Source organism: Corythoichthys intestinalis, chromosome 19 (assembly GCF_030265065.1).
Source record: "Corythoichthys intestinalis isolate RoL2023-P3 chromosome 19, ASM3026506v1, whole genome shotgun sequence".
Classification (NCBI taxonomy): domain Eukaryota; kingdom Metazoa; phylum Chordata; class Actinopteri; order Syngnathiformes; family Syngnathidae; genus Corythoichthys; species Corythoichthys intestinalis.
In genome coordinates this window covers 40,793,275-40,812,233 of record NC_080413.1, presented here as the reverse complement: position 1 = coordinate 40,812,233, position 18,959 = coordinate 40,793,275, and the positions used below count along the sequence as shown (strand labels likewise).

At 41.1% G+C, this 18,959-nt stretch overlaps 1 protein-coding gene across 3 annotated transcripts in view; it reads right to left on the bottom strand.

Annotated features, from left to right (window-relative positions):
* Nucleotides 1–18,959, bottom strand: part of rad51 (RAD51 recombinase) — an 81,662-nt gene that overhangs the window by 10,264 nt on the left and 52,439 nt on the right. For all 3 annotated transcript variants that reach the window (XM_057822127.1, XM_057822128.1, XM_057822126.1), the window contains exons 7-8: nt 18,396–18,509; nt 16,760–16,889 (exon numbers count right to left, since the gene is read on the bottom strand). In XM_057822127.1, coding sequence (XP_057678110.1) covers nt 16,760–16,889; nt 18,396–18,509 — 244 coding nt within the window. The remainder of the gene's footprint in view (nt 1–16,759; nt 16,890–18,395; nt 18,510–18,959) is intronic.

The following is an 18,959-nucleotide window of genomic DNA, read 5'->3' as shown; positions in this document are numbered from 1 at the left end:
ATTCTGCTTTGAGTGTTAAAGACTAGTTAACAGATAATGCGTCAGATTATTCCACTTTAGTAAATATTACTATTTGTTCTTATTAAGCCCATACATCTAAAAGTTTCTCATTTTTCACCTAAATCAAGAAAATTGCTTTCAAATAGGCCTGAACGATATTGGGAAAAACTATTGCTGCGATTTTTTTTGGGTTTGCGATATATTGCGATATTATATTGCGATATTAAAAAAATATATATATATATTTTTTTCAAGATATTTTCACAAGATGACTTAAATAGCTGTTTGGAAAGACTTTAGATCACCACAGTGTACAGTCATCCCTTGTTTTTCGCGGTTAATGGGGACCAGAACCCGCCGCAATAAGTGAAAAACCGCGAAGTAGCCCACCCCCCCATTTAAACATTTTTTTTTTGTGTGTGTGTTTTTTCTGCCCAATGTATTTATTCAGATTTAGCATTGGAAAGAGATACATACAGGTTGACCCAAAAAAAAGTTTACACTCAGTTGACTGCTTGTTTAAAAGCCATTGAAACATATCTAAATAAGGTTGTCATGCTTAAGTGATTCATTAAGTTCCCTCAATGCAGCTGGTAATCTCTCGTCTCTACAATTCCTGTGCTTCTGCTGAAAATGAAGAAAACTTTAGCTGTACCTGAATTGCTGCGTGCCGGTCTGACACCTACTGAGATTGCAGCAAATCTGAGAATATCCAGAAGTGCAGTCTACAAAGTTAAAAAGAAGCTGAAAGATATTGGAACAGCCTCACGAAAACCTGGGTCTGGAAGTGCCGATCTGTGCGGACCAAAAAGTTGATTGACAAGGTGATATGTGGCCACCCCAGAGTCCAGATCTCAATCCCCTGGATTATAGCATATGGGCAACTGTGGAGGACAGTGCCTGTAAGAAGCCACAAACTTCTGTGGCAGCCTTGGAGAGGTCCATTGTTAGATCTTGGGAAAAGATGACAGCATCCTACATAAAGAAGCGTTCCGCAGGCGCCTGGAGGCTGTTGTGACACTTAAGGGAGGACACATTGAAAAATAGAGTGTACTGTACATGTTCTTTACAATAATGTATAATTTGTGATTCAATTCTAATTCTAAGCTGAATAAACATGGCATTTAAGTTGTATTATGGCAGTGTAAACTTTTTTTGGGGTCACCGAGTATAAGACATGTCCCCCCCCCCCCAACTCCCCCCCCCCAAAGTGATTTAAAAAATGTATATAAATAAATGGTTTTTAAGCACTTCAAATTTCATAATTATGATAAGTTTTAAACATAACTGTCCAACCAAATCATTTTTGAACAAGAATAAAGTACTGTAGCAGATAAATGCTTGGCTTTATTAAATGCTTCTGTTTATCTACTTTAGCTGTGACCGTTGAAGTGACATGTAGAAATTTCAAACTCCTCATGATCACTTCTGGCATTTAAATGTCTCCAACGTCCCCACAGTACAAACATTCATTCCAGCGCGGCTTCCTTTCAACAAGTTAAACGATGATTGACAGATGCCCGTGTGAAGTCTGCTTCCTTGGCCAGATCAAAGCCATTGTTGTGCTGCAGTGACTGAGAGGATCAAAAGGCTGGGAGAGGGAGGGTAGGAGGCTGTGCGCAGACCAGAGAGTGAGGCGTATGTGGATCAAAAAAAAGAAAAACTATCGCACGTGCTTGCGATGGGACTATTGCGCACACGCACATCGCGATGGCGATGTTTAAACGATATATTGTTCAGGCTTACTTTCAAATAGTGTTTTGAACAATATCTATTCTTGAATTTAAAAAACGCTTGTCAGATATGTTCTTAAGAATCAATATAGTGACTCAAAATAAGTCTTAAGAAAAGTAGCTAGCTAAAAATAAGATAATTTCAAGAAATCTAAGTGGGTAAAATTTACTTGAAGCAGTGGCAGACAATTTCACTTATTTCTTGTAGATTTAAACTGACAACAAGGGTATGTAACTACTTTTAAGGAGGTGTGTTTTTGCAGTGTAGCACCTCAGACAAAGAGAATAGGAATCTTGAGTGTCTTTATTGTCTGAACAGTTTTAACGTGGGAGTTTGATATACTGGACTCCCATTGTGGTTGCTCATTATGTTTTATTTAATTAACTCACCCATTCCACAACTGGACCTTACCCAGGCCAAAGGAAGACTCTCACATATAACATAGTACACATCTCATAATCGAGATTTTTGTCTTTTCATTTTAAGTTATCAGTATCAATTATATTAAAAGTAAACTAATGAAAACTCCTGCTGTAATTTCATTCTTTTAATAAGCCATGTAACTTGCTACAATCCAAGGTTTTGAACAGACGCGATTCTGGTGTGTGGCCACAGTGTACGCATCTGATGTTGCTCACCGTGGTCTGCAGTGTGCTCAGGAAGCTCGTGTGTCTGCTCAGACACATTAAGCATTAGAGGGAACATTGCTTTTGTGTCCTGTCTGTGATTTGCTTCTATTCTATCCAATAAAGCAACTGAGTAAAAAATCCACCGAGACTAGTTGGTTGCTTTTAGGAAGGTACATGGGAAAGGTACAGTTGAAGCCAGAAGTTTGCATTTTTTGTCTCATTGTCTGAAAAGGATCCACGGGTATGAAGTCTTGTAGGCCCTAATAAGCCAACATTGAAACACATAAAATATTGTCATTGATTTAAAAATCTACAATATTTAGTAAATGTTTTGACCTTCGGAGGACGCCATGTTTTACGTGAGCAATGCAAACTGGGAATGATGACGCAGAATGGTTGCTACTAGGGCTGTCCCAAACGACCAATTTTCTCCCGATTAGTCAGCCGACTATTTTTACGATTGGTCGACTAATCTAATAATTTTTAAAAATATATATATATTTTTTACTAATTTAGCAATTGAATTTTTGTTGACGCTTATCGATTCACAAAAACATTTTGTAACCCAAAAATTATTTATTAAAGTACAAATAAAAACGTAAATAAAAATAATAAATCACAAATATATAAGGAGTTCAAATGCTGATAGAATTAACTAGTGCAAAAGAATGGAATGTAAACAGATTCAGAACACTGACTTCGCCTTTCCAACATGATTCAAAACAATTCTTAAAAAAACATGTAGCATTAATATTATAGTATAGTACTATACGTATATGATAGTATTATAATAATTATAATAATTATTCATTGCCAATCAGATTTTTCATAAAGGGTGTCATTTTAAAGGTATACTTAGTGTAGAATCTGAATTCTGAAGTATGTGGGGTTAACTCCAGAAATCGTTATTTATATGACGAACATGACATGCTTTTATTTTTGAAATGTTCACCGGAAGTACGAAACTTCAGCTTTACACGCCGCATAAAAAGCACTTTTTGTCATTGCATGTTGTGTCAGTGATTGACAAGACAGGACACAAGAGTGTACCTTCCTTTGTTTCTCTGAAATAAATCAATGTTTTGGACACTCAGGTGCGCTTTTTTGGCTTTGTGCCGCTTTTCCCGCTTGCATACAGAGCGTCCGACATTCTGAACTTTCCACGCATATATTTTTTCAACCCTTCATTAACCGTCGACGGGATGTTGTGCTCGTCGACCGATATACGTCATCGATGACGTAGACTATGTCGACTAGTCGGGACAGCTCTAGTTGCTACTAGGAGAATAGCTTTGCTCAAAACTAGCAAAGCTAGTATGACAACTGGCATGATTGGTTCTGTTACAGAGCTGGGTGTGGGATGAGTTCCCGACGTCGTACCTGCATCCAACGGACCCATCGCAAAACTACACCCCAGATTAGAAAACTCGGTCACCAAACGTAAAGTTGCATAGGAATGTACTGTGTGGGAGTGATTTAAAACATCTTTTTTCTAAATTTAAAATTGCAATTAATCGTGATTTAACGCTGTGCGTGGGGTACCTGTAATTCCGACACCAGGTACTGTGAAAGATTGGGGGGAGGAATTTTTTGGGGGCCCGTTTGAAAACCTAAAAGAAAGCTCGCCAGATGCAAGCTAAGGATAAGGCTATGTCGTCAACCACATAAACAATGGACCTATCCCAAAACCACACCCCCAAATCCATAAAGTCGGGCATCTAGCCATATATTTGCATAGGAATGCTATGTGATTGTTACTTAAAATATCATTTTCCCAACTTTAAAATTGCAAAACCCCGATGTTTTAATGCTGGGTGTGGGGTACCTGGAATTCCGACATCAGGTACACTGAAAGAATTTTTGTGTGTGAGCTTTTTCATAGCTTGCCAAATGCACTCTATGGATGAGGCTCTGTTGTCGACCACATAAACAACTGAACGTAAAGACAGTCACCCAAGGACACTTATGCTTGCTCAAAGGTAAGTTAATGATCGATTTGTTAAAAAAAAAAAAGTTTTAAAAGCATGTATTAAAACGTTAAACGTCTCACGCTGCTAAGAAAGACTACCGCTAGTGTTTAACAAGGTTTTACATTCGGCGCCTTTCAAAGCAGCGCTCCCACGCTTCTCTAGCAAGATCAAACCTTCAAACCTGTCACTCATCATTAACTTCAACAAGCAGCTGTTTGGTGAGCAAGAAAAGCACTAGGAGGGTGAGTGAGAGGCTGTGTGAGCATGATGCAGAGAAACATATATTTTTTAAATTAAAAACCCAAACCCGATCCTTTTCTCCCGAATCCGATCCTCTGAAAAATGGCTCAATCGGCCCGACCATGTGATCGGATTGGTACTACTCTAGTTCAAACAATTATAATAATAATAATAATAATAATACCTCAAACTTATATAGCGCTTTTTTGGACACTCAAAGACGCTTTACATAACATAACACAAAGACAAAATAAAGAATTAAGAGGTGGGAAAAGCTAGTTTGAACAGGTGGGTTTTTAGGAGTGATTTGAAGTTTTGTAATGAGTCCGAATTCCTGATGGGTTTTGGGAGTGAGTTCCAGAGTGAGGGAGCGGCAGCGGCGAAGGCTCGGTCCCCCAAGTTTCGGAGCTTAGTGCGAGTGATGGGTGTGAGGAGATTAGAGTCGGCAGAACGTAGGCGGCGGGAGGGACAGTGCTGTTGTAGGAGGTCAGTGAAGTAGGAAGGGGCCAGGTTATGGAGGGACTTGTAGGTGAGGAGGAGGAGTTTGTACTGAATCCGGTATGAGATTGGAAGCCAGTGAAGCTGTTGGAGGATGGGGGTGATGTGCTCTCTGGAGCGGGTGTGGGTGAGGAGGCGGGCGGCAGAGTTCTGGACGTATTGCAGCTTTTGGAGATGAGAAGATGGAAGACCATAGAGGAGGCTATTGCAGTAGTCGAGTCTGGATGTGATGAAGGCGTGAATGAGTATTTCAGCTGTGGCTTGGGAGAGGGAGGGACGGATGCGGGCGATGTTGCGGAGATGAAAGAAGGAGATTTTAGTGAGGTGGCTGATGTGTGATTGGTATGACAGTGTTGAGTCCATTATGATGCCAAGATTGCGTACGGAGGTGGAGGGGGTGACAAGGTGACCATCAATGAGGAGAGTGAGGTTCTGTACAGAGGGGAGGAGAGCTTTGGGTCCGGTGATGAGAAGTTCTGTTTTGTTACTGTTGAGTTTGAGAAAGTTATTGTCCATCCAGGTTTTTATGTCAGACCGGCAGTTTGAGATGTGAGAGAGAATGACAGGGGTGATGGATTTAGATGAAATGTAAAGTTGAGTGTCATCTGCATAGCAGTGGAAATTGAGTCCATGGTTGCGAATGATTTGACCGAGGGGAAGCATATAGATTATGAAGAGGAGGGGGCCGAGGACCGAACCTTGGGGGACACCATGGGTGACTGGAGAGGTGTGGGATTTATGGTTATTGATGGAGACGAAGTGGTGACGATCGGAGAGATAGGAGGTGAACCAGAGGAGTGCAGTGCCAGATATCCCTATTGACTGAAGACGGTGGAGGAGGATGTTGTGGTCAATGGTGTCAAATGCGGCAGAAAGGTCAAGGAGGAGGAGGATGGAGATGGAACCAGAGTCAGTGGCAAGGAGAAGATCATTGGTTACTTTGATGAGAGCTGTTTCAGTACTGTGGTGTGCGCGGAATCCAGATTGAAATGTTTCAAACATATGGGAGGAGTGGAGATGGTGCTGAAGTTGGGTTATGACGGATCGTTCCAGAATTTTTGAGAGAAGTGGGAGATTGGAAATGGGTCTGAAATTGTCCAGGTTGTCGAGGTTAAGGTCAGGTTTTTTCAGGAGGGGTGTGATGGTGGCGAGTTTGAGTGGGGAGGGGACTGAGCCAGTGGTGAGAGAGGTGTTTATGATGTTAATGATAAGAGGAATGAGAGTGGGAATACAGGTTTTAAGAAGAGAGGATGGTATGGGGTCGAGAATGCAGCTGGAGAAATTCATGGTTGAGATGAGTTTGAAGATGTCAGAGGGAGCAAGAGGAGAAAAGGAGGGAAAGCTGTGAGATGTTAGAGGTGGACTGTTAAGATCTGAGGAAGGAGAACTGAAGGAAGTGGATGCAAGTGAACTGTGTATAGTTTGGATTTTTGCATGAAAAGATGACAGAAAGTTTTTGCATTTGTCTGTTGTGAATGTGGCAGTGATATTGTCCTTGGGTTTGGTGAGTTTTGTGAAAGTGGAGAATAAGGTACGGGGGTTGGAAGAGTTAGAGTGAATAATTTGAGAATAGAAATTGGAACGGGCTGTTTTGAGTGCAGAGTTGTAAATACTGACAATGTGTTTGTAGGCTTGGGCATGAACTGTGAGACCGGTTTTTCTGTAGAGGCGTTCAAGTTTTCTGCGTTGCTTCTTAAAAATGTGAAGATCCGGGGTATACCAAGGGGCAGAGGTGGAGAAGGAGACTAGCTGTTTTGAGAGGGGCTAATCGGTTGAGACAGGAGGAGAGTGCGTGGTTGTAGAAGTTGACTAGATCCAAAGCAGTGGAGTCTGAGGGGAGGGAAGAGCTGGTAATGGCATCAGACAAGGCGGAGGAGAAAGAATCGGGAGGGAGTGATTTCAGATTCCGGAAGGTGATTGTTCGTGCGTGGTTGTTAGTGGGGGTAGGGATACAAATGTCCAGGGTTATGGCCAGATGATCAGAAATTGTGAGGTCAGTCAATGACAGGTTATGGATGGTGAGGGAGGGTGTGGAGCAAACCAGGTCCAGAATGTGGCCATGTTTATGTGTGGGTGAAGTGATATGTTGGGTGAGATTGAGGCAGTTTAAGATGTCCAAAAAGTCAGATGAAAATTTGTCTGTAGGGGAGTCGACGTGGATATTGAAATCTCCGAGGAGCAGAATGGACGGGGACATGGAGGACAGCTGGGTGACCAAATTGGTGAAGTCAGACAGAAATGAGGGACAGTTTTTTGGTGGGCGATAGACTACAGCAACAGTGAGTGATTGAGACCCGGGAAATCTGAAAGCTAAATGTTCAAATGACGATACAGCTGGGATGGAGATGGGGCGGAGAGTGAAGTCACAGCGGTGGATGACAGCAATGCCTCCGCCTCGTTTTTCCAAGCGGGGGTTTTCAAAGTAAGTGTATCCAGGTGGGGTGGTTTGGTTAAGTGCAAAGTAATCCATGGGTTTGTGCCAGGTTTCAGTGAGACAGAGTAAATCCAGGTTATTGTCCATTATGAATTCGTTGAGGAGGAGGCTTTTATTATTAAGTGACCTTGTGTTGAATAGAGCTGTTTTGAGAGGCTTTTGTTGTGAAGTCCTTGTGACGGAAGTTGGAACAGGCAGAAGGTTGTATTGAGTCATGTGACGAGTGCGCGGATGACGTATGCGGAAGTTGTTGTTGAGCCGGTATCCAGGAGTGAGAGCTGCGGTCGGACCAAAGAGAGGGAATGCTGTTTTCGGTGGTGAAGTTGTAGTAAAGTTTTCGGCGGGAGCCTCGATGGATGTACGGGCGACGGCGGAGAAGGCAGTGTTGTTTCAGAGTTGTAATAATGTCCGGCGAAAGAGGTGCGTGGTGGTTGAGTCCGAGAAGCTGCGAGGACATGTACCTGAGAGCCATAGTCGGAGCCGGAAATGGCAAAAGCCGCGGAGAGGCCAGGAGAGACAGGCAAAAACGGTGAGAAAGACTCGTTCAAACAAGCTTTTGGTGCAAACCCGGAGTGCGGAGTGAGAAGCGGCAGCCAAAAGCGCGCCAGCGTCCTCCCAGCTCCACGTCACGTGAGCAAACAGATGTCCCGATTATACGCAAGAATAAACATTATACGAATGTCCAGCCATTCCAATGCTCGGGAAGAAGACACACTCTGTGTCCCAAAGATGTTTTTGCCCAAAATGTCTCAATCAACCCCAGAAAAAGGCTAAAGACCTGGTGAAGATGCTGGTAAGAAATTGTCTTCTAGAGTGAAACGAGTCCTGCACCGACATGGGCAGAAAAGCTACTCATTAAGAATGAAGTCATTAGTTCTAAAGAAACATGAAAAAAAACAGCCAGATTACAGTTTGCAAAAGGACACCAAGACAAGGACTTTGAACTTCTGGAGACACTTCCTGTGGTCTGACAAAAGCTCTTTGGTCATAATGACCAATGTTACATCTGAGGGAAAAAGGGGGAACTTTGCCGACCACCACCACTCTGTACCAACTAGGAAGTGCGCAGGTGGAACTATCATGTTGTGGGGCTGGAGAGAACTGGAGCTTTCATAAAATAGACAGCATCATGAAGAAAGAACATTACAAGGAGGTATTAAGGCAAAATCTAAAGACTTCAGCCAGGAAGCTAAAACATGGGTCTTCCAAATGCACAATGACCCTCAAGATACTGCTGAAATGGTTAAAATGTGGCTTGAGGATAACAAAGTCAATATCTTGGAGTGGACATCACAAAGCCCACTGATCTGAATCCCATCGAAGATTTGTGGGTAGATCTGAATATGTGTGTGCGAGCAAGGCAACAGACAAACCTGACTCGGTTAACCCAGCTCTTTCATAAGAAATGGGCCAGGATTCTAGCAGAGTAGTCGGAAGCTTCTGGAAGGATGTATGTGTGTGAACTCTTGACCTCAAAGAAAATAATAGAGCTGCAGCTATCAAATATTTTAGTAATTGAGTAATCGACGGAAAATTCTATCGATTAATCGGATAAGACATTTTTTTTAGGTAAAGAGCAATTACAAATATGCATGAGAAAACAAGACATTTATCTAATACTGAACCAATTTTCAGTCAATCAATGTCTTTATTTTTGCTGTACATTGTTGAAAACAGCCAACAATTGCATCTCAGATGTGACTAGAATAAAAAAAAGACAAGTTCACCGCTTTCACTCAAAAAAACCTCTAGATCTTATAAAAAAATATATTTCTTACCTGAAAATGTCATTATATTTGATAACACACATCACTTAAAAGCTAGGTGTTTTTCCCACGTGTTTCAATTGAATTTCAATTTGTATTAAGCTATTTTTAAGTTTGTCTAAACTAAGTCCTGATAGGATTTTGAGTTTTTGCAGTGTTCAAAATAAATGTATGATATCTGCTGTATTGGAGCACATAAGGGACCAGTGCTACTTGGTTTTTTATCCAGCAATGACTACTGAGCTAAAATTGACAGTTAGCATTGTTAAGTTTTTATTTTACACCCTCATCACTCTACAGCGCTATGTTTTCACAGATTAAATAGAGCCTGTATATAAGACACGTTGGCAACTCATCGACAGTGGTCATAATTAATAGAAACCGAGCCCTCCGCAGGGCTAACATTACGTGAGCGAGTGACAGTAACATTCATCTTATGTATTAGCGCTGAGAAGTGTATTGGTTTAAGATGGCGGCTGTTTACATACGTGTGATATCTATGAGATGCATCAGACGCTACCTGCTACCACCGTAGCATCATGCGAGCGTAGTTTTTAGCAACGTCGGCGTAGTTTGTAGCGGCTGTCGGCTGCAGTAATTTTTTTTTTTTAATTGCTTCTTCCTCTACGCACGTGGCGTCAGCGGGTTGTCCCGAATTAAAAGTAGTCCAGGCAAAACGTGATGCTTAGAGCTGGCCAAATTAAACGATTCCTCAAGGTGAATAAAATTACTCGAATCAGTTTTTAAACTCAAGTTACTCAAGCATTCGTTTCAGCTCTAGAAAATAACCTAAAATTCTTGAAGAAATTCTCATTATTACAGTATGGCATTTCAGTATTACTGACTGTCCTGAAAAACATGAGGTTTAGTCCCATTTGACTTCAGACAGTGAAACAAAAAAGAAATATCATGGAACAACACTAACTACAAGGAATTTGTTTACATTTTCAAATCGGTACCAATGGCTTGCAGCAAACGCGCTAAACACAAAAGGAGACAACTGTATCGTGTGACACCGTTTAGCTTTACTGATTCACTCAGTATAACTATGCTTGTGCTTTCATTACCCATCAGCTGAGCTTGATAATTGAGCTTTATAATTGACTCCCCTCCCATTTCGAAGGACGTCACTCATCAGCTGATCGGCACGGTCCAGATTGGTTCCTACCATACTGTACTGTAACATATTAATGTCACGTTGCTATTGCCATGGTTGGTGCTCCCTTTGTTGTAGTATTAATGCATGAGTAAAATAAAAGAGAAGTCTCGTGTGCATATGAGCAATGAGAATGTCTTGGCCATGAGTGTACTTACAGTAATCAAGAGGAAGTACAGTGGGGCAAAGAAGTATTTAGTCAACCACCAATTGTGCATGTTTTCCTACTTGAAAAGATTATAGAGAGGCCTGAAATTGTCAACATGGGTAAACCTCAACCATGAGAGACAGAATGTGGGGAAAAAAACAGAAAATAACATTGTTTGATTTTTAAAGAATATATTTGCAAATCATGGTGGAAGTAAGTATTTGGTCAATACCAAAAGTTCATCTCAATACTTTGTTATGTATGCTTTGTTGGCAATAACGGAAGCCAAACGTTTTCTGTAACTCTTCACTCTTCACTCGGTGTAAAGAAATCAACTGCGGGAGCAATTATTAGAAAATGGAAGACAGTGTTTCCCACAGGATTTTAGGAGACTGTGGTGGGAGGCTCTCTGACCATAGGATTTTTTGAAACTGTGGTGGTGGGCTGCATCGGAGTCGGACAGCCACACCATGTCGTGCCACGGCGAATTTTTTTTTTTTTTTCATTATTTTTTTCCCCCAAGAAGAACCATAACAAAGATATATTTGAAATATTTCATTAGCTAGGCTAATGTTATAGCTCTCAGCTACGGTACATGTATGTAAAATGCGTTGCTGATTACAGCTACGTTACCCTATGTAATAATGCGACTTTTTTTCTCGTAGCAATAGTACGACTTACATCTCGTAGTGACTCAGGGACTGTTGAAAGAGCCATATTTGACCCCCCCCCCCCCCCAAAAAAACTGATACAGTATGTCTGGAGCAGCAAAAAATTAAAAGCCTTGTACAAGCCTTATAATTATCAATACTAGCTATATTAGCCTACTATAAAAATGAATAAGTTGGCTAGAAATACATAATTAGCCTTCATGATTAAATGTTTATTTTCCCTGCAGTGGATCCTATAGCGCACCACGTGACTACTCTGTTGTACGATGACACCACAAGTTTAACTTCATTACAATATTAATGAATTGAAAGAATGTTTGTATCATGTTTGTCCTCCTAGAAATCCTATTAAAACAAAAAATATATTTCCCTCCCCCATCTTTTTCCATTTAAAAAAAAAAAAAAAAAAGCTCCGAAGCAGCACTAAAGAGCCGCATGCGGCCCAAGAGCCGCGGGTTTCAGACCGCCGTCGTAGCCCTCCTTTTTCCTTTTTATTTGACCCTCATAAGTACTACATTACCACAACAATAACAGTCCTTCTGTCAACTGACCCATTTACAGGACTGGGGGAATTCTAATGGCCGTGTAAAGTTTTTCTTGATTCGGTGAGAAGGTGAATAGTTTTTTCCCCGTTGTTCGTGAACTAAATTTCCACACAAACGCACATCGAGGTACCATTAACTTAGCAAGGAGAGGTATGAGAGTCATTTTTCGAGTGTCACAGAGCTCGCGAAATTGGGGGGGCGGGGGGGCGCATTTATCCAACTTTCGTCAGCCGTAATTGTCTGAAGTTGGCGCGTCGGTGTTGTGCCGAAAAATAGCCACTCCACGCGAAATGTCCCCCCGACGGGAGCGCCCACACGTCACTCGTACAAAAAGCCTTTTCTTACCAATCGATGGACACGGAAACGACGTTCTTGTACCGTGAATATGTATCATTTTACTCTACTTGTACTAATAAATACTTTACTGTGACCAACGCTCTGAAAATAGAGCAAGGCTTTATTTTGGGCCCCGCTTCTCTGCGCAAGTTCAATCAAAGTTTGCTTTCCGTCCAAGACGGCCGTCCACCGCTCACTTTCGCCGAAAAGTCCGATCCAAACTATTGTAATGCCCCGGATATGGGGAAGAAGGAGAGAAGTCTGTATTTGCTTACCCACTTGATTGTGGTAACAATAATAAAGAAAAACAATAACAAAATAACAGCGGGCTGCTACGACATGCGACCGCTATCTCTCGCTATCTCGCTCGTTCTCCCATTCTTCCTACTCGTTCCCCTTGCGTCTCTTAAATGAATAAATAAATAAATAAAATACTACTCTAAAATGCTGCTCTCACTCGCGCGGGTAGTAGAGTGGAGTGGGCTACAGCTGTGTAATCGGCTGACTGACGCATCTGATTAGTATCTTTTTTTTTTTTTTTTCGGCGGGGGGCGGGGAGGGGGGCGCAAACGAGACTGTGGCGGGCCCAAACGAGACTGTGGCGGGCCGCCACAGTCTCTTTCATTGGTGGGAAACACTGGAAAACATACAAGACCACTGATAATCTCCCTCGATCTGGGGCTCCATGCAAGATCTAACCCCGTGGCGTCAAAATGATAACAAGAACGGTGAGCAAAGATCCCAGAACCACACGGGGGACCTAGTGAATGACCTACAGAGAGCTGGGACCACAGTAACAAAGGCTACTATCATTAACACAATGCGGCGCCAGGGACTCAAATCCTACACTGCCAGACGTGTCCCCCTGCTGAAGCCAGTACACGTCAAGGCCCGTCTGTGGTTCGCTAGAGAGCATTTGGATGATCCAGAAGAGGACTGGGAGAATGTGTTATGGTCAGATGAAACCAAAATAGAACTTTTTGGTAGAAACACAGGTTCTCGTGTTTGGAGGAGAAAGAATACTGAATTGCATCCGAAGAATATCATACCCACTGTGAAGCATGGGGGTGGAAACATCATGCTTTGGGGCTGTTTTTCTGCAAAGGGACCAGGACGACTGATCTGTGAAAAGGAAAGAATGAATGGGGCCATGTATTGAGAGATTTTGAGTGAAAATCTCCTTCCATCAGCAGGGCACTGAAGATGAGACGTGGCTGGGTCTTTCAGCATGACAATGATCCCAAACACACAGCCAGGACAACAAAGGACTGGCTTCGTAAGAAGCATTTCAAGGTCCTGGCGTGGCCTAGCCAGTCTCCAGATCTCAAACCCATAGAAAACCTGTGGAGGGAGTTGAAAGTCTGTGTTGCCCAACGACAGCCCCAAAACATCATTGCTCTAGAGAAGATCTGCATGGAGGAATGGGCCAAAATACCAGCAACAGTGTGTGAAAAGCTTGTGAAGAGTTACAGAAAACGTTTGGCCTCCGTTATTGCCAACAAAGGGTACATAACAAAGTATTGAGAAGAACTTTTGGTATTGACCCAATACTTATTTTCCACCATGATTTTCAAATAAATTCTTTAAACATCAAACAATGTGATTTTCTGGGGGGTGGGGGGGGTTCACATTCTGTCTCTCATGGTTGAGGTTTACCCATTTTGACAATTACAGGCCTCTCTAATATTTTCAAGTGGGAGAACTTGCACAATTAGTGGTTGACTAAATACTTATTTGCCCCACTGTACATAAGAAATACAACTTGCAGCATGCTGCCGATTCGAAACTTCTATTAAATGCAACCAGTTGTCAGCCCTTCGGAGAAAATTCCTCCTCACTCATACTTTTAAGGACACTGGTACCTCGACAAACGAATAAAACGACATACGATGTAAAATTTGACTCGCCATTTGTCTCGACATATGAGGACATGCTCGAAATACAACGATTTACAACAGCGTCACAATTTCAATTGTTTTCCCGCAAGATGGCAGGCAGCACAGCGGATTTTTCTTCTGAGAGAAATCAACATGGGTCCCAAGAAGGTTAGTGCAGGTGGTGAAAAAAATGAAAAAGTTGACGCTTACTATTGAAACTAAGATGGAAATGACAGAAATAATTGCAAATAGCAATTTCACAATCAAAACATTTTTTTAAAAATTTAATTTTATTATTATTCTTTTCATCCTTTTTACTTTCGCACTTTTTTTTTTTTTTTTTTACTATCTAGCACTTTATACTTTTATCTTTGCTGCTGTGGTGTTATTGGCGCTGGAAAACTAATTTCCCTAGGCGAACCCTCCCAAGGGATTATTAAAATGGACTGAATTGAAGTGAATTTAAATTATGAATAAAAACAGGAATAATAGCAATTATAATACCTGTAATAATGTAATGAATCGGGGTTTTTTCACCACCCGCACTAACCTTCTTGGAACCTGTGTTGATTTCTCTCACAAGAAAACCCGCCATGCGTCTGTCTGCGGCACTGTCATGTTGTCGCATTTCAAGCATATCGTCAGATGTAGAAACAAATGGCGAGTCACATTTGACGTCGAATGTTGAAAAGATTGTGTGTCGAAGCTATTGTATGTTGACGTACCCCTGTATTTGTTTTTCTATGTGTAATTCGTATTTATGAAGGATTTAGCATAGGTTTTTGGGCTGTGGAACAAATTAATTGAATTATAATGTATTCTTATGGGAAAATCCCGCTCGACATGCGACCGTTGCTACTAACAAACCAGGTCCTGGAACGCATTACTGTAAATTCGGTTGTAGAGGTACCACTGTACTCATACTTCCTGTCTGCAGGTTGGGATCTTTAAAGAAATATTATTTGCCTGTGTGTTGATATGTTGTTGAAAAATGTGAGGATATACGACAAATTCGGCTTTTTTACTGTATTGTATCTTTGTGTTAAAATTGTTAACTGATATTGGAATATGAACAAAGATGTCATGCTCGTACGTGTAAAAGCGCTTATCTGGCAACTCAAGGAGCAGTGTTGTTTTCGTCAACGATGATGACAACGAAAATATTTCCTCAACAAACATTTTTTTCATGAGGATGACAAGACGATAACAAGCTAAAAACTTGTTTTGGGAAACTAAAACATTACAAGATTTACATTACAAGACATTACCAGTTTTCGTCTGATGAGACGAGAACGAGACGAATATGCGCCAGTTTCCGTCACATGTTCACGATGTGTGACATTTAATGTGTGGTTACCATGCATCTTAGTAGTGTCTGGCTGTGTCACTCGTGACGTGCTGCACCCCCCCTTCCCGACTCACCAGTGTGTTGTCTCCAGTCTCCATGAAGGCTTGCACACACGGTAAGATTTGTTTTCTTGGCGAGAGAAAATATGCAATGTTGCTTTAGCTATTAAAGACCTGTGATCATCATACAGTAAATGTAACTCGTAGCATTAGCATGGCATTCAAGTTAGCAATAGGCTAATGTTAATGTCACACGTCCTCTTAAACGCTCAGACTTTTGTTACATGCAGTTCATGAGGTTCAGGTTGGTATAATTGAAAATATTGTATATACACTGTTTTTAGTGCTGCAACGATTAATCGATTAACTCGAGTATTCGATTACAAAAAAAGATTCGAACTAAATGTTGCTACTTCGAGTATTCTTTAATTAAAGTGGCATTTTAATGGTTTGTTTTGAACGTGTTTGCATTTAGTTTTATTGATTTGGGTGGATACACTGCCCTCTAATCTGCCTCATTTCACATGGCTGAATCCAGCTGCTCCCTGTTAAGAACAACATAAGTTTTGGTTTGAGCTCATGTTATTTTTAATGCATACTAGTGCTGCAACGATTAATCGATTAACTCGAGTATTCGATTAGAAAAAAATATTTGAATTAACTTTTGTTGTTTCAAGTATTCGTTTAAATTAAATTGACGTTGTAATGGTTTATTTTTAAAGTGATAGCATTTAGTTTTATTGATTAAGGTGGATACACTGCCCTCTGGTCTGCCTCTTTTCACATGGCTGAATCCAACTGCTCCCTGTTAAGACCAACGTAAGCCAAGTTTTGTTTGAGCTAATGTTTTTTTTTTTATGCATTCATAATTTAGTTTATAGGTATATCTAGCTGTTTTTGTGGGAATATGTGTCTGAACCATTTGTTAAGAGCATTGTAAAAAAAAAAAAAAGCATTTTATAGCATTTAAGCTAGCAGACTTATTCTATGTAAGTTAGCCAATTGTTCTTTTGTTGTAAATAGATCATTAAAAAAAAATTATACCGTTTGAGGCTCAGCTCAGGTATTTTAATCTTTCATGTTCCTTATCCGATTACTCGATTATTCGAACTAACTAGTCCATCGATTAATCGACTACTAAAATATTCAATAGCTGCAGCCCTAACTGTTTTCCAGCAAGTATTATCGTCTAAATGGCAAAGACGAAAATTAAAAGGGCTGCCAAAAACAACACTGCCAAAGAGGAAGGGGATGTTGTGCGCGTCAATAGTTTTATCTTGGTTGCAGGACCATTTTTGGCCACTAATCTTACATAAGTGCTCCTTTAATGCCAGTGGGGTCTCGCACAAAATTAGTTTTTTTTCTGTCGTCGTTTCATACAGTTAGAGGCTATCAGATACCTACATACCTCATCAGCCAGCCTGAGTAGCATGCGAAGGAAGCGTCCCAAATGTCCTTGTCTGGCTGACAGCTCACCTCGGCCTGAGTAGTCAGTTCTATACAAAGCTGTGGCACTGTCCACTATCAGCAGGGCATATCTGTGAACACACATGACCAGTTGATGCAAAAGGTCACTTTTGTTTCGAGACAGAGGGGAAGAATAAACATCAACAAAAAATGCATCATTAAACACCTACGGTATGTTACCTAAGACCATAGTGGTTCTATAGTTATCTAATTATATCTATCCCTGGACACCATGTCAAGGAAAAGGAAGGTAAGTTGGAAAGAAATGTGATAAGCAGGGTGGGGAGTACATGATTCCGGCAATCTGAGGTGGAGAACCCAGTATTACAAAAATCACCTGTAAATGTTGATAGGATGACATCGTACTCTATGCTAACCAATCGCTAATCCTGGCACTGGCAATCTCATTTACCCGAATGTGCCTAGTTGCACCTAGATGTGCAAGAACCCACTTCGACATGCAATAGACATGTCGAAGAATGAAAATGCTGCGCGAGGGCCGCTAGAGGGACCAGCAACGGCACCTCATACCAGGGCTGCCAAGCGCAGGTTTCGCGGACTTGAACTGTGAACACAGAACCGTTTTTGACGGCAAGCAAGGAGTTTTCACGCGACTGTTTAACTCTGGTCAAACGCGGCATATCTTTATTAAGTCTTCGTTTGTGTCCCCCAATAGTTTTATGTCAAGCTTCGTTTCCATGGTAATTGATTTTTGTTGGCTGGACCAGCATGGCTAGAAGACAGAGCTTTCTTCTTTGGGGCCATAATGTGAAAAAAAAGTGGGCGGAAAATACAAAGATACTTCTGGCGCAGAAACCCAGACAAGCACTATGCACTAGTTAAGTATTAAGTAACTATAATTCTGGGGACTATGGCCATGTCTACACCTAGCAGGGTTTTAAAACAGCGGATTATGCCCTAATACGTTTGAAAAAGATAATTACGTCTACACCAGCACGTTTCTAACTTCCACTATCAAGCGCATTCATCCCTTTTTAAGTACATTTAAAACAATGTGCAAAAAATAATTATCCATTAATACCCACATCCTTTGCATGTGTTCTTCAATATGAAGCACTGCAAGAGTTTGTAAATAAATGAAAGCAAAAAAGCACCTGTCTAATGTTTAGATCTAAATGTAAACGATTTAATCATTGGTCTCATGTGTGACGTAGGAACAAAGTTTGTTAAAGTCAGTGACGTTTCCGCAGTTAAATCTTCGGTTATCAGTGTCCACATGATGGCGCCGCAAACTCAGAATTCGCACATCTTTACTTTAGACGGAGTTTTTTTTCCCCCAGATTTTTTAAATCGCTTTTTGTTTGCATTATTTTTCTTCTGGCATATGTCCAAGATAAAGCATTCATTTTTAATGTGCATATATCTTCAACAACTCACTTTGGAAACTCATAGTGTTTAGTCAACTATCAAACAGAGTCTTTGTGGTAGCCCAGCTCAATAACATCACTCCTCTGTAACTTTTTATGTGCTGCTGACCTATTGAAAAGATCCTTAACTCAGTGCATTTTATCAGGATACATACAGGCTGAATACAAAATTAAAAAGTCCCAACTGACCTGGATTCAACCATCATGGCAGATGCCTGGTACAGCAACTGCGTCTGATGATCTGTGTTGAAAGCTCGAGCATAGGCCACGTTGTCCAGCACATCACTGCCAACCAGCCCATACCTAGTGAAATAAAAAGATTAACTGGAACCAATGCCTCCTTTGTCTAAGCAGTCGATGTTCGTGGTGCTCTCATGCTAGCTTAATTTCTTTCAGCTGAAGTCCGTTTGAACATCTAAAAAAGGAAATCCAGAGTTTCGCTTAGTGCGTTCTAGCCTGATGGGCTGTATATTTCTGTCAGAATTGTGCATTTCAATGTTATTTTAGCATTATTATAGATTCATTTGTCGTATAATTGGTGTGGGCTCACAGTTCACTGCAAAAGCTACCTGTGATTCCGTAGGTAGCTAAATTGTGACCGCATGCCGTGCGTTGTTTTGTCTGATAAAATGGATTGGTATGTGGGAAATGTAAGTTATACCATTTGTACAGGTAGCCCCCGGGTTACGAACGAGTTCCGTTCCTACGCTATGCCGAATTTCCGCATCAGTCGGAATCAACCCTTTGAAATTT